Source organism: Mytilus californianus, unplaced genomic scaffold (assembly GCF_021869535.1).
Source record: "Mytilus californianus isolate M0D057914Y unplaced genomic scaffold, xbMytCali1.0.p SCAF_8, whole genome shotgun sequence".
In the NCBI taxonomy this organism is placed as follows: domain Eukaryota; kingdom Metazoa; phylum Mollusca; class Bivalvia; order Mytilida; family Mytilidae; genus Mytilus; species Mytilus californianus.
Window position 1 is genome coordinate 101,919,835 of NW_026262734.1, and position 17,735 is coordinate 101,937,569.

The 17,735-nt window shown below is 31.1% G+C and overlaps 1 protein-coding gene across 1 annotated transcript in view; it reads right to left on the reverse strand.

The window, feature by feature from the left end:
• Positions 1-17,499, reverse strand: part of LOC127712674 (ceramide glucosyltransferase-like) — a 31,150-nt gene extending 13,651 nt beyond the window's left edge. The window contains exons 1-4 of the mRNA XM_052219264.1: positions 17,335-17,499; positions 7,543-7,681; positions 5,587-5,689; positions 825-926 (exon numbers count right to left, since the gene is read on the reverse strand). Coding sequence (XP_052075224.1) covers positions 825-926; positions 5,587-5,689; positions 7,543-7,681; positions 17,335-17,432 — 442 coding nt within the window. The 5' untranslated portion in view covers positions 17,433-17,499. The remainder of the gene's footprint in view (positions 1-824; positions 927-5,586; positions 5,690-7,542; positions 7,682-17,334) is intronic.
• Between the last annotated feature and the right edge of the window lie 236 nt (positions 17,500-17,735).

A 17,735-nucleotide genomic window follows, 5' to 3' on the forward strand; every position in this document is an offset into this window, starting at 1 on the left:
TAAACCTACGTTAGTTTATCAATAAAACCACCGGCAAAAGTGATTTATTTACAGCATACTGTGGATTCATTATTATTCGTAAGATATCATTTTTTGTGGATTTTATGGACATAGGTCAACCGTGAATTTAAATGTTCAACGAGGTACAAATTATCCTTATACATGTTATACTTGTATGAAGATTTTGTCAAAACCACGATATCAAGTATCCACGAAAAATACAATTTTTCCTCAATCCACAAAAATCAATGAATCCACAGCATTGTAAGAACTGTAAATGAGGACATTTTTACCTTGGCTTTATTTTCATTTATTTCACAAAATTATCCCCTGCTAAATACTTTAATACAAATTAAACAATACCAATGTGAAGTTGCACGAATTAAAGCATAAATTTAAACACTGCAAGAATGGAAAAAATATTGAAGTTAATTGTATGCAGCTTTAACTTACAGATTGAGTATAATTAACAATATCTGATTTGACATAAATTCAAGTATAATTTTAATGTATCTTAAGTGTATGTTCCAACTCAGTACCAGACCTGCTAAGTTTCCTACTTTGTGGGGGATATCTCCCATGAGAGGTGTTGACCTGACCCTTATAAAACTCAATTATTTAGACTAAATACTTTTAAAAAGGAATTTTGAGGAGTTAAAAATACATTACAGAACATGTATACTCATTCAAAACCACAGATGTTCTAATTAAATATATTAATGACATGTATAGGTATGCACTACGTCCTCTTGTGCTTAAAATCCCCCATGGGATTTTGAAAAGTTAGGCAGGTATGCAGTATACCAATCATCAGATAAACTTACTTTTAATACAACTGTCTGAGATCAATAGATTTTCATTCTTGGCTGCTTCATATGCTTTGATCATGTTATTTATTTTTCCATTTGGACAAATATACTTTATTCCTGAAATAAACAAAAATGTTTAGAATGAGTATAAGAGACTAATGAAGACCAATTGATAAAGCTTCCGTCGCCATATGATAAAAGCACTAACATGCTATGTGTAGTACAACACAAATATCTTTCTAAATTAGGCCTTGAAAAAAAATATGTGTTTACTGTACTCTGAAATACCCTAATTTTTATAGAGAGCTCACTCTAACATTTTTCCCTAAAAATTGGGAAAATTATATTTTTACCAGTATTGTTCTTGATAGAAATGTTCTTTTTGTACAACCACTAGCTAAATGCTGCTAAAACAACTTTGACAAATGGCAACTAACCTGATATATATCATGTATATAGGCAAATGGAAACACTATACTGGATCTGATTTCAGAAACAGATTATTTATTTTCATATGATGTGTTTCTGAACATAAAACAAGTTCAGTGTCAACTGTATAATTAGACAACACATATTGGCAGCATGGATTAATAGGCAAGTATTATATCTATGTATGCACACACAGAAATAGAAAAAACAAATATATATGTCAAGTATTTGTATTAGTAAAAACACAGTCACAAATCTACTTAGTTATATATACAATTTCCATACTATGATTATAAGTAAAATGTACATGTATTTTTGTAAGAATAATATCGAACAGAACTTCAGAAGAGAGGTAACAATGATCATTATATCTTATATTGTCAATTATTCCATTCCGGGGGCCGAGTGGTCTAAGTAGTCAGAACCCCTGTTTCACCAGCCTGTCAATTCTGAGGTTGTGAGTTCCAATCCCATCAAGGTTGGTGCTTTCGACTCCAATCTTAATTGACTAGTACTAGTATTGTCAGTTTTCTTACTGAAGGGTGGTTGTTCTCTGGGGGCACTACAATTTTCTCAACCAATAAAAACTGACCACCACGAAATAGATCAATAGTGCTAAAGTGACTTTATAAACATCAATCAATCAATCAATCAATCAATCTATTCGATTCTTACCTCACAAGGACTAAATGTACCAAATTATACTACAGGGCAAAAATTAAATGCTGTCAGCCCAAAACTCACTGAAATTTTTTTTCACTAAAATTTTCGCATACCTGATTGCGGACAATAATGGTAAAATTCTCCAAGTTTTAAATTTATTCCTTTCAATATCAATAATTTTTTAACATAATTCTTTATTCTCCAGATTTGGTTTTCAAGGCTACCGGTATCTTGAAAACCAATGATATCAGCACATACACTAATGAATATTTACAACACAAGATACATGTTACAACACAATAACTGAATAAAGCATTTAAGATTTTAATTACAATTCTATGATATAAAGAATAGAATCTGAGTGATGTTAAGTTTATCTAAAAGTGCAACAATTTTCTTCACTGCAAAATGTTCTATATTTATTCCACTGCTCAAAGAGGTTCTACATTTATTCCACTGCTCAAAGAGGGGTGGTAGGAGTGGGTGTCATCCAAAATTTCCGAAAATATATAACGTTTTTTTCAGGACCCAGAAAAATTGATCATTAATTCCTGAGTTTCGAAAAGTGTAAATCCCGAATTCCCATGAAAATAAAGGCCCTATCCCAACTTCCCGCAAAATGAAAGGGCAAATCCCAAAGGACCTAAAAATGTCCTTCTACCCCTCCTAAAACTCCTAATGAAAAGTGAAAAATGTTATATTGTGCAAAGAAAAAAACTACAAACAGAATGTGTAAGTTTTCACCAGAAAAAGCACCTGAAAAGAAGAACACAATCTGTGTTAACATCAGAAGCTTACCATGTTTACTGGAATAATATTATCCTGTCAAAAATTTCAACAAATACCATTTTTAATGTGACATTCTACATGTTTTTCTGTACAGTCATGACAGTGCCCACTAGATTATAAATTCTTTTTAAATGGATGCATAATTTTTCTTTCAGCGTTTACATGTTTATTATAATTGCATTTACAATGTATGCCAAATTTTTTTCTTAAGATCAAATTTATTTATAGGTATTCCAATTTAAACCTGTGTCCCTAAGTGTAAATATCAATAGGATTGACATCTTGAAGAATTTCTGTGAAAAGTTAGTCACCCAGAACAAAACTCAACCTATAGCTCATCATTTCACACATACACATGTATATACATGTACATGATATACATGTATATATACATTTCTTATGTAACATGTACAAAAAAAAACCAAAGATATGTGCATGTATACATACAGCAAACAACATTTTTGTATTATAATCAAAAAAAGTTCCAACAACTTGACAACACTAAATGACTTAGCCAAGCATTGGCGGGAACATAAAAAAACTAATGATAATTGTGACAAACCATCTTATTAGAACAAGATACATGTAAGCTAACTGAAAACTAGTGATACAAGCTAATTATAAAAAGATATATTTCAAAACATAAAATAAAAATACAAAGCAATCTTGTAAACCTAAACTTAAAAGATCTATTAAAAAAGGATCCAATCCCGTTGAAATTTAAGGCCAAAAATAAAATTTAAATTGTTTGATGTTGCCTAGCTACCACCCCACCTTAAAAAGCAGCCTACCCTAAAAATTTTATGATGCAAATCTTTTCAAAAAAAAATCCCTACTTATCTACATGTATCCAACCCTACAAGGCATGGGAAGGCCACATCAAATAAAGAATTTCTTAAGGGTGGCCTAAGAAGCAGAAATACTGACTTCTCTGGGATAAATATATCTATTCAAATAGTTGCAGTTATAACCCAATGGGGGGTTGATAAATAAAACAGTAAGCATATAATATATCACAAGAATAATAAGAGTACAAGACATAATTTACCTATGTACATATCATGCAGTTGTTGATTCCATTCTCCTCAGTGATCATGTATCTATATACATGCTAGCAGAGATGCCCTCCTTATGGGGCTTCATAACATGATAAATGCATTGACTTTTTACAAGTATCACTCTAAACATTGGGGGATAAATGCATAGACTTTTTACAAGTATCACTCTAAACACTGGCTTGTCAGGGGGTCCCCCTTTTCCAAAAACCTGGATCTGCACCTGGCTAGATAATTTTAGAGACACAACATTGCACCATTGTCACAGAGCACTATACAAGCAAAGATTTTTAAGTATATAATTTTTGTGTAAATAAGTATAACTGTTCTATGTGATTTTTTGTATACATGTACATCATTTGTACATTGTACTGGCATTACAAACAACTTTAACTGATTGAGTTAAATATATTTCTCTGACTTCTAGAAAGTGATTGTTATTTAATTCATATTTCATATACATTTCGTCGTGTGAATCTTATAGTGCTACATGTCCACTTTTGATAAAAATGGAGATAGCTATATATTTGAGATCCAAGATCAATAGTCTAGCTCCTTATACAACTATAATACAAGATATCTACACTCTACCAGTTTTTGTCAGAGCTACATTGTTTTATCTCCACACTCCCATTGGATTATAATGGCTGATTTATCAAGTTTGTTCCGAGAAAAATATTTTCATAGTGTTGTATCTCCACTATTTCTCATGTGTTTTTGCTGTTAAATAATTGTTTTCAAAGTTATCTTAGTAGTACTGTGAATAAATGGTTTGCATTGTTTGAATTCTATCTATGAGCAATTCTTACTCTAAGCAAATCCAGCAGTACAGAATTGGGAATATTGCAAAGTTAAAAAAGTTTGATAAAGAAATTGATGTGTAACAAACTTTAACCCCAGACTGTATCTATTTGTTAAAGGTAAACTAAGTCCATTTATCATTTATTTTCAAAATTTTGCTCTGGACACTGTCTTTTGGTCATAAAAAAGCTTTTGTCAAAAATTTCATAAAGGTTTGACAAAGTTATTGATGACTGAAAAACTTTAACCTCAGATTAAATCTGAATGTTAACTGTAAAAAAAGTTAAGTCCATTTAGCAGCAAAATACAGTAAAAATGAAAATAAATATTTCCAAGTTTTGCTCTGGATACTGTATTTTGGTCATAAACAAGCTTCTGTCCAAATTTCCTAAAATTCCATGAAGGTTTGACAAAGTTATTGATGTCGAAAAAAACTATAACCACAGACTAAACCTAAATGTTGACGCCACCGCCTATGACAGTATCTAGGATGGCTATGTCTCACTTTCGCGACAAAAATGTCGCAGGTTCACCAAAAGCAATCGAACAAAGAGTTACTCTTCATGTATGTAATTCAATTCCTATATAACTGTTTTATGTCTCAGTCAAATATTCATGATATTGAGCTTTTAAACTTTAATTAAAATGTTTACCACTATTACCAAATGGGAAATACATCATAATAAGATTCACACGACTATTTCTCATTCAACTTGTGTAAAAAACAACAAGAATCTGGGTTCATAGGACACCATGCCCTATTCATATTAAATTTGTATGTTCTATAAAATGTGAAATTAGGGTCAAGAGTTTTCAAAACCCTTATTCGGAATGTAAATAAATAATAAGTTCACATCATAATAGAATAAATGGAGAATGTGTCCATGGTACACAGATGATGCCCCGGCTTGCATATAATGTTATAAACAAACCATAGATACCAAATTCAAACATTTACCATTCTTAACAACCATGATTGCTGAAGCCTAAAAGCAACTAACAAGTTCGATTTCAGCTTTATAAAAACTATGTATAATTACCTATAAATAATTTAGCGTCTACTTTAGGATAAAGTTCCATCAATTTCTGAACAATCATTATGGCAGGGTCACTTTCATCTTGAACACAAAATAAAATTTCAAACTGAAAAGAAAAAATATAAAAACTAAACTTTTTATAACATTTATTTTCTTCTGCAGATACATTGTAACTACCCTGTAGTCATGGTAGTGTACCTTGTCAAATGATTAAGGGGAGTCAACTCTTAGTTGATACCTTTCCCAATAGGAATGTCCCTCTTACGTTAATTATAAGTGAATGACTGTGAAGTAAAAATGATTGGTGGTGATTAGAGGCCACATTTCTCATGATAATGATGGATGTTTAACATCCAGTGGCAAATTAAATGCATATTCAGGATGAGAACATATTATTGGTATGTTAATATGAACCCTGCTTTGTTGTGTACTAGACCTACACCCTAAGTGGGATTTTTAATGTACTAGTTCACAAGGTAACAGTCCACAAGAAGACATGTCACCCTACTCAGACACATTATTCTGACCCCGAGCCGACCAGTCTTTGCCCTTAATACTAAATGCTGCGTGCTTAGAGGTAAGCAGCAAATACAAATTTTACAGTCTTTGGTTTGGCCTGGCTGGGGTATGAACCAACAACTTTGATTTGACCTGGCTAGGGGTATGAACCAATGACTTTGGTTTGACCTGGCTGGGGTATGAACAAACGACTTTTGTTTGACCTGTGGTTTGACCTGGCTGGGGAAGGAACCGACGACTTTGGTTTGACCTGGCTGGGATATGAACCAACGACTTTGGTTTGACCTGGCTCAGGCTGGGGTATGAACCAACGACTTGGTTTGATCTGGCTGGCGTATGAACTGACGACTTGATAATGAACATGTGTATTTTGTTTCAAGGTGATGTGACCAAAGCTTCATAGAAAAATACCTTAAAGCAAAATTCAAACATGAAACAAGATAGACTAAAGGAGGTAAAGACTCAACAACATAATGGGCCCTACTATCTTTCCATATACAAAACTGTAAACAAATTAATTTAAAATACCAGTACATGTACATGTATATTATATTTATTCATGTATAATGAATGCATTTGTATATAAATACATGTACACAAACAGTGACCTAAATATAGATTGATAGCTGTTTTTCATGATGATGGATTTGAAAAATATGTTATCTTCATGTAAACATTGGGAAAATACGATAAACAATCGTCAGACAGTACTACATAAAGTTAAACTGTCATGCAATAAGTTGATAGATAGTACATGTGTCAGACCACGGCCATTATTACGATTATTTACCTTTTATGTGATAAAATTATTTACTTAAAAGGACATTTCATAAATTCGGTTAAATATTGCTTTAGATAGGACATAAATATAATATGCAATACATGTATATAAATATGTACATATAAGACATGTAAGATTTGAAGTTCAGCATTTTTTCAAGTTTCTCAACATGTCAATATCATGTCAATATCAATTTTGTGCTTCGAGGGATATAAAAAACAAAGTAAATTTTCTCAATGTCTCACTAACAATCAGTCAATACCTTTCATCAAAATTTATGAAATAACAATATAATACATGTACACAGTACAAAACAATTTTCAAAATGTATTTTTTATTAAATCTATAATTTTTTCATACTTTGAGTGACCCAGTGTTCTCCACAGGGCCTTTTAAGCATTATGCAAATGTGATATTATTATTATATTGTGTTATGCATTTTATGGATGTAAAGCTATATTATTTCTAGAAACAAGATGGCATTACAAAATTCCCTGTTTACCAGGATTGTATTTCAAATGTGCAAGGAGAACACTGAAGTACTCCTGTACCACCTCAACAGTAAACACCACATGATCAGTACATGCATGTATCACCAGAACCTAATTATATATATATAAACAGTAAACACCACATCTGTATATACATGATATACTTACATTAGGATATTGTAATTTGAAGAAAGATTCTAAGTTTGCATACAGATGGGGGTCAACACCAACAAGAGGCTTTATGATAGATACTCCCGGGAGGTCTTCCGGGGAAGGTGTAGGGAGTTGTCGATGTAAACGTCGTATTCTGAAAATAAAAATATTTAATGAAATAAACATTAATTAGCATAATGAAACACAATACTTTTTGAATAATTTATAACAAATTTGAATTTTTGATCATTTACATCCTACATGTATTTCCATGGTTTCATCAACACAAATCTATGTTTACAACATGTACAACTGACAGATATATATAATCAGTAAAACTCTGACAGAAATATTTGGTTTGCCAAGTGAAATGATTGATAAATCCCATATATTCATAATTAATAGTACTAGTACCACTTAAAGTTTAGTTTCTGATGAAAAAATAAAAAATTCTCTGTAATTTTTTTATCTTTACCATGTTTATTTTGTGCCTTTAGCATGTTTAGTAACATGTAATTAGTTTTGAAACAATGTTCTAAGATCTATTCTGCGAAGATACATGTATATCAAAATATGTTTGGAGGCAAGGAATCAATGAATATTTCTAATCAAAACAGCACTCTAAACTTATAATAACAAAGAAAAACATGATAAAAGAATCCAAATAAGATGACCAGGGGTCAGCACTGTAATTAGGATATATATGTACATGTCAGTACATGTGAGTACCATAGGGAAACCTTAGACAGATATTTCATACATATGTACAATGTCAATATTTTCTTAGCTCCTTCGACTTGTTCAATTCAAATGTATACATGTACATGTCAATATTTGAATTAAATCATGATAAATTTACCATAAATTATGTTATAAACTGATTTCTATGGATCTACATGTATATATTTCCAATACTATAAACACCTTCTTCTTTCTTATATATGTGACAACAATGATTAATTCATCGTTTAAAAGCAATAATGATCATTTTAAAGTGATGATTCTTCTCAATGTTCTCAGGCATGAAGTTAAATGGATGAAAAATATAAAATATCTTCTGTCCCTCCTCATGCATGAAGTTAAATGGATGAAAAAAAATAAAATATCTTCTGTCCCTGCTTCTCAAGCATTAAGTCAAATTGATGATAAATACAGAATTAAAATATCGTTTGTTCCGCCATAACAAAACAAGTCTCATCCCATATGCAAGAAGATGTATCCTCGTGTTTAAATAATTTTAAAGGATCAAAATTTGCTTCATCAATAAGATAAAAACAACACTAAGCAGGATGGGACTCAGCACTGGCCAAGAGAAGATTTCTGTGGGCCTGTAACTTTTTCTAAAAATGTCAGTACAAAAGTAGTGACACTATAGTAATATTTTGATTCTGTGCAAGTAACTTATAAATATATAATTTTTGACTGGGTTTGACCATGAGTTTTTTAACAGTGAACATTTAAACTACATGTGGGTCTTTTTGTATTTGGTATCAATTGCCAATGATTGCAGACAGGAAGAAAAGAACAAATTGCAAGCAAAATGATGAAAAAAATATAAAAATAATAACGTGAAGTTATGATATATAAGTGAACGGTCTTACACACAATGATATAGCATTATATTTTGTAAATCATTCAATTATTTGATTTTCCTATTAAAATTAAACTGAGAAGTGAGTGCAAGGTTGTGTGTATTTTTTGGTCGGGTAAAGATGCAGCATAGGCTTACTCCCCCCCTATTTTCGGTAGTTGGTACAAGACAACTACCCCTCCCCTATTATGTTGCTTTTGTATGTGGCAGTGTTCTCTAAAAGTGGAGGTAATGTTGGTCCTTACCACCAAAATTCAGGCAGGTCCTTCAATAAAAATTGTATATCTGCTTCATTTATTATAAATATCATAGCTTGAAAAAAATAGATTTCATTTTAGTCCATTTTTCCAGAAATTTGTCATCTTTTTCGACCTTATTTCAGGATTATATATGTGGAACCAACCCTTGCCCATTGAAAATTTGATTCAAAAGTAAAGAGTATGGTATATTCAAAATATTTTAGCAAAATCATTTGTGGCAAGGGGTGGCACCACTGTTAATTTTTCAGAAAACTGTCATAAAATTTGCCAAATTGTGCAAAATATCAGGTACTTACAAATTCAACCTATATTTTTGACATCACAAGTACATCAGTTATGACGCAATTGGTTAAATTTACTTTTTAACTGAAACAATTGAGTATCTTTACGTATGTTTTCAGAAAATTTTCACATCATCATCGCAGTTAAAAAATTTCAGATTTAGGGCCAAAATTAAGAGTTAGTGAACCATCTCCTTTAGTATGGAACCATATAATGTCAACCTAATCTTAACTTTTACCTACGGAAATAATTGATAGCAAAAATTTTAACTGCAAACATGTACAGAGGACCACCAGATTTGTAGTCGTGGTGGTCCTAAAAACCACCAAGCTTAAAAAAAAGATTTGGAGAATTCCGATAAGGCATGTACACTGTCATTTTGAATTTATTCCCGATTTACAGGACTCACACACTCAAAGATTAATGATGATAAATACCAGTTATCCAGTAATTGATTTAACGAATTTTGATATACATGTTTTACTAAAATCATGACTTAAGTGTCTAGTCCTTGTATAAAGTACATATCTATAAAGGCCACTCATGTTTATCAAAACACATATCTATGTTCCTAGAGACGTAAGTAAAACCAAAACAAGAATCATTTAATGTATTGGAAATTTTAAATACCATGGAAAGATAAATCTATTATTATTTATGATTATTTCATTCTTCCATACACAACGTGAAAAAAATCATGCTGGGTCACCCAGTTTAAAGTTAAATAGATGCATATTGAGAGCAATAACCTTCTTAAAAAATTGTAATAAATATCTATGACAAAATATCATTCATATTTACTGTACCATACCATCTTACATAAAAGACGATTTACGCAAATGTTATCTACTGTGTGAAAATTCTTTAAATTCACTAAGTCATCGTTTTCTTTAAGTTTTTGATAAATTGTTTAAACCAACATTTATTTATTTGTTGAAATAGATTTCCACTTGCTTGTTTTGAAATTTGCAAAGTTAATTTACTTTTAAAGTTATTTAAAATTACTGCATACACATGTATCTTTTTTCAATTTCCGATAGCCGATGCAACATTATTATGTTTCTAGGAGAGTCAATTACTCATATAATAATAATAAAAATTCTCAAATATCATCACCCCCCATCCCCTCCTTCTTTCTCCCCACTGATTTTTTAATACTAAAAAAGATATTTTGATTTCAGTATACAACTGTTTTAGAAAAATTTGGATGTGACTGTAGGATTATTTTTTTTAAGATGACCTTCTGCATTAATGTGGCTTAAATATAATTTGAGGAAAAGTTTTATTTATTATATGGACTTCTACATTGTACTTTTGTCTTTTATTTGCAATTGGTATTATCATTGTTAAACTTCCTACATCTAACATGTACAAATGTATGTCAAAAGCTATGAGGATCTTGATGGGGGTCCTTCATTTCTTTATTCTTTAATTTTAAGATCATTTTTCTCTATTCTTTATATTTTGTGCCCATTATTCTCTATTCTTTATAAGCACCCACTTATTCTCTATTCTGCATTTTTTGGGTCTACTTTTTCTATTATATATTTTTTGGCGCCTTTATCATGTTTATTCTGCACTTTTTGCCCATTTTGCTCTATTATGTAAACCCCATCCAGACCCTTAGCTATCCCTTCCTTCTTCCCTGACCATTATATGTATTTCACAAAGGATCAAAGTTCAAGTCAACACTTTAAAGACAATGACACAGTACATTCATCATTTGCAATTCAATTTCATAAAATAGAACTGTAAAATTTTCTAAAATATTTTTTTAAACTTCCTTCATGTCCTTCATGTATTGAATTAAAATTACAAAACATTTAGAAATAACCCATGTCATTGCATGTACTCATGTTGAATTTGTCCTTGAATGCTCAATGATCACGTGCACCCTGGTACTGTATAATGTATGGAATATGATTTAATGTCAGCCTTTATCATGTGTCTGAGTTTGTGGTTTAACACATCTGTCAGTATATTAAAATTGCTTTCCTTTTTCTTAATAAGCTCAAGAAAATGGATTTTAATGAGATTCTACCAATTTTTTTAATTGATTGTTGGTGTTTATCACAACTTTCAGCACAATTGACTATTTCATGACCGCTATTTTCTATAGGTGAAGGAATAAAGATCCATGTACGACCTACGACAGGAAAACTGGACAATCCTAGTCCATTGAATTCAAGATTGAGGCTAAACACACCTCCCATGCCATGTGTGGGGTTCAAACTCGCAACTCAATCTAAATTTATATGGCTTAATTGGCCACTTGTAAGTGGAAAATTTTATTGGACTGACAAGAGAGAGGCCAAGGATATCAAAGGGACATTCAAACTCACAAATAAACTGACAACGCCATGGCTAAAAAGAAAAAGACAAACAAACAAACAACAGTACACAAAACAAGATAGAAAACCAAAGACTGAGCAACAGGAAACCCACCAATAAGTGAATAACTGGGGTGATCTCAGGTCTCCAGAAGGATAAGCAGATCCTGCTCCACATGTGGCACCCGTCGTGTTGCTCATGTAAGTACAAACCCAGTGATATGTCTATCAGTAGGTCACATTCGGGGGAAAGGGGACGAGATTGTAGTTATGACAATTGGAACATATTCGTCATCATCTGTGAAACAGATTACTGGCTTGGTTATGAGCTGTTTTAGAACCCATATTTCCTTTCCCGTCTATATATATATATACATATTTCAAATTCCGTGTTATAGTCATGCATTTGTAAAAATATTGAAATTTAACAAAACTTCATTATATGAAATAAAAATTTTATTACAACATCTTTTAGCAGATATACATGTATGATGAACACATTCAATTCATAAGCATGATATATATATATATACAATGTATATAAGATTTTAAAAAATCCTACATCAGCTGATGTAGTCTATCATTGATTAAAAATTCAATTACACTTAACTAATTTTATTTACATGTTAATTAAATTGACATATATATATATGTGTTATAAAGTGAATAGTAAAGCTATTGAACTATGCAGTTGAGATAAAACACCTACGAGTAAAATATACGTATGTATTATTCAGGTACATTTCTATGATAGTATTGTTACCTGCCTACAGTCAATATAGTGATAAAAAGGTTGATAAGTTATACTCAAATCAATTACATTTTTAAGACTGATTCAAATTTTATTTAATGTTTGTGATGGTTACGAACTATTGACATTGACCACGTTCATGATGTTACTAAACCATGCATATCAAATAACACGATAAAGATGTTTAACTGTTGCTATTTATGAGTGCAATTGACCAACCTTGTCATGACGGTATACATTTTTGTGCCATTCACGTCACAGAACTAAATTCTTACGTATTACATGTATTATAAATACATACGATAATACATTACTAAAATCATGAAAAACTTATTTTTTTAAAGGACATTAATGACTCCCCCAAACTCCCAATTTATTAAGCAAAATTTTTCAATACATTAACATACATGTACATAGACTTCTTCTGGTTCTTTTTCAACTTTGGCTGAAAAACTGTCATTTCTTGCTTTTGTAAAGAAAACAAAAATTGTGATGTTTCTAAACAATAACAGGCATGAAGCCCCTTAAAAATTTATTAGTTGCAACATTCATTCTGAAACCAAAATTTAGGAATCAGTGAAAATTTATTCTTTAAAATGTTTAAGAAAATTTAGATCTGGTATATTTTTACTGAATCATCCACAGTTTTATCTTATTTTCAAAAGTTAAGTTATTAATATGTATTTACTACAAACATGTATGATGTAGGTCGGAATCTATTTATATTTGTGACCATAGTAACTATCACAGACCAAAAAACTTATTGTAACAGCTTATTATGTAATTTACCCTATAGAAATCAGAAACTGGTGTATCAAAAACTGAGTAACAGCAGCTGATCATGAAGTTATTCTTAATTTAGTATACATGTACACAAATGTAGATATGTTGATCTAGAAAATTTCACTCAGGGGTAGGTAAACCAGGCAGACAAATTCATTTTAAAAGAACAGAGACATATTTTGGCATAACCTGTTAACATGGTTAACCATGTAAACAGTGACAACTTATTTTGTGATATTTTGCAAGTAAAATTCAAAACAGTCATTTAGAATGGAAGTATCAGTTAATTTTTTATTACACTTTTACTTATTGTTATATGATAAGATACTGTACATGTACAGGCATCTCTTTTTAACTGGTTTAACAGGACTTTTACAGCAGACATTACAGAATGGGTTTTACTCATCGTTGAAGGCCGTACTGTTGCCTATAATCTGTTTATCGCTATTTTGCCTGTGACGTCATTGATGTTTACATTGACAATGTCACATGTGCCCTCAATTTCTAGCATCAATTTTCTATCTCGAGCCAGAAAAATATGAAAAATTATCACACAAAAAAAAAAAAAAAAATCAATTTGAAAGGAAAAATGCACAAAATAGCGATAACATGTATATATATGATTGCTTACATCCACTTCATTACAACTGGTGGATAGTTGTCTCATTGGTAATCTTTCCACATGTTCTTATTTTTATACATATAGTTATAGATCTCCAAGTGATCAAATTTAGGAACAACTTCCATTTGAATCTGTCTCCTTTCAAGGGAATAAGCTTAGAGTTAAGAGTTAGACATAAATGAAGTTGGGATGAAAAGGTTGTCTTGTCCTTGTGGAAAACATTTGTTTATGAATGTATGAATTAATTTGAAATTTACAATTTGCTAAAGTGAAAGGTAACCTGGGTCAATTTATAAATATTTGTGGCCAAAAAATGAACTTTGAACTTTGTGATTTGTTCCCTTTGGCAATTGTTACAAGCTGAAAAGATACTATCAGCCAGTCTGAAGTTTCCTTTCTAGTCTGATAAATACATTTGTAAATGAAATGTCTGTTACATTACTGTCATAAAAGGTGTTAAACGTGTAATTGTAGGGTTAGGTGTATGATGAAGACATACACAAGGTGAAAAATTTACATGTACATCACCAACATCATGAACATGCATAGTACTGTAGGTATAAAAAAAAACATAATTCTATATTTACACATTTAATATAATCTGACACCAACAATGAACACTGCACATGTTAAACATATAATAATATGTTTATAGTTTCCCACACCTTGTTAAATTAACAAGGTGTTGAAACTATAAAATAATGATGATACATGTACATTTTTTTTGTAGTTAATTAATTAAGGAGAAAGGCCCTCTGGAGAAAACTGGTTTTTACAGGTAAATTTGACCAATAGATTTTGTTATCACTTTGTTAAATCTTGTGTGGGAAAATATCTATATAGACATAACAGATGGATCTACGTCATTGTATCTTATCATTATCTATATGATTGATCTGTATCAATACAGTCATCATGGTCATGACAGTTAAAATAAAATTATACATTTCTTTTGTCAATTGACTAAATATACAACAATCTGTGACTGTCTTGTTCTAAAATTTACTTTTTCCTCTTTTTGTTAAATATGTTAAAGGGATAAGACTTTTCTCTTTTGATTTTTTTTTGTCCTTAGTTCTATCACTATCTCAAAAAGTTAGTAAAATACATGTATGTTTTAAGTTCTGACAAAATGTAATAGTTATCATGTTCATATCATTCAATCAAACAGGTCAGGGTAATTTACAAGTCCTGTTTATAAACTTCAAATATTGAAGTATCAAATCAAGTTGATAATGGAGAGTAGTGAAAAGTACTTCCTCAATATTACAATACCCTTGGAATATTCATTTAATTTGTTTCCTCATTTTTGATGAACTTGATCACGTTGATTCATAGGGACCAGTATGTGTCATGTGTAAAGAAAAGACCCCATTGAAATTACCAATTCTTTTATGGAAGTTCATTAAAGTTTGAGAGAGAGCAATCCTTACATTTTCAAAGAGATATCAAAATTTTAAAGGTTTCTATAAAAAAAAACACATTTAGTGACTTTTTTTATCTTTTATAACTATAACTGATTAAATATGTTCGATAATTGATCAATTTTAAATATAATCAAAACATCAATTCTTTTTACATGTACATGTCTAATCAATGTGAAAAAAAAAATCATTATTTTAGGTGGTACATGATGTATCTATAATTCTATTACCTAACCCAAACTTAATGACTTAGTGTTTTAGACACCTTTAATCAAGAAAGCCTTCATATGTACACCATGCCTGTCAGTATGCATTATGTGCATGGTACATGTATGTGAATAAAGGTACTAAATTTGAAATGATAGTTAACTGACATGTCAATCATTAATTATAAATATAAAATTTAGACGGGATGACAAATCAATTTTTTCTTCTTCAATAAAATAGAATGTAAGATGTCGTCTAATAATTAGTTTCAACTGGCAAGTCTATACACTTTGTTGATGCCTATGTATGTAAATTGTAACATCAAATCAACTGATTTTTTGGCAAGAATTGAATTACAATACTTGTCAGCCAGCGTGTGGCAATATATATGTCTCAAATATTTCAGCATCTCCAAAATTAACATTTTTCCAGAGTGTTTACAAAATGAGTAAATGTGCAGCTTATGTTGATGCTTTAAGAAATAAATCAGATCGATCCTCATTGTGTAAATTAAGAGTGTGTTCATAACCTTGCCATTAAAAGAGGTTGATATTTAAAAGTGCCCAGGAGTAAAAGAAATCTGCAAAAGTGGTGAAATTGAAAATGAACAGCACATGCTACTACATTGTAGATGGTACTCCAATATCAGATCTAGAGAGTAGAGAGACTTTTGAATTCAAAATTTCCAAAATAAGTAACACTCCTTTGTGCGATAATTATAAAATAAAGTGTATACTCAATAATAAATCTTACACAGCACTAAAACTATCTTCCTCTTTCGTAACAAATTGTTTTAATGCGAGAAGTACATTTGTAATCTATCATGTCTATTGCAATAGATTTTCATTATACATGTTTTTTATATTCACATAATTGTTTGCATTTTACTACCATGTTTATCCATTTGGTCATTACCATTTATGGCAATGCGTTTGTGCCAATAAAATATTGTCTATCTAAATTCTTTACTTGTCCTTGACAAGCATGACAAGTACTAGTATTATACAAAATCTACTTGGCATAGAATTTTTTTTACTTGTGCCTACTGGTTGTGCTATTACAGAAAATAGTTATTAAGTAGTTGGAACATATACATGATATATATTTACTTGTCTGGGGTGGGAGTGTGTGCTGGAATAAAAAATTACGACAGTCAGAATTTTTGACAACTTCTGACTAAGAATCTCAAAAGTGATAAGTCAGCATTCTTTGATGAAAAGAATTGCTACTCCACGAAATCTACAATCTGTACTCGTTTACTTTCCACGTTATCATGTAATAAAGTCTTACATGTATGTGGGTTTTTGTTTGGTTGGAGGGGGGGGGGTATTTTTTAAAGATCCATTCTGACAGAATATCCTCCTTTCAATGAATATGCTGTATCCATTACGTTTCAATATTAAACTTATTTAGCTTGAGTTGACAATCATGATCACTGAAAACTTGTCTAAAGTACTGGTTTACATGTATTTGTATAAACATGACATTTAAAAAGCGGATAAGAGGGCGGAGTCGCACCCGGCATGATATATCCCCGTCTGAAATGTAAGGTCTTACCCGTATATTATAGCTACTGTGTGCATAAGCCAATCGAAAAGCCATCCTCCTACAATAACAATGGCTAATCCTACTGCAAAATAATGCTCTACACTCATATTAAGTTCATCTTGACGATTGATGTTAACCTCGTCTGTTTAAAGAGGAAATGCACAACGAAATGACGTCAGCGCATGCGTAATAAAAGGCTCTAAAAGGGAATTTTATATCTATAAATAGATTATGAATGAGTTATTGAACGTTGAATCATCTGGGACCAACAGATAACATGGATAAAGGGACATGTCAGTGGCGTAGCTTGCCTTCTGTTATAACCGAGGCAGGGGGTCTGGTTGGGCGCAGCCACCCAGAAGCTGTTGAAGTTTTGCAATTTGAAAAAAAGAATCTATCAAAAATAAAAG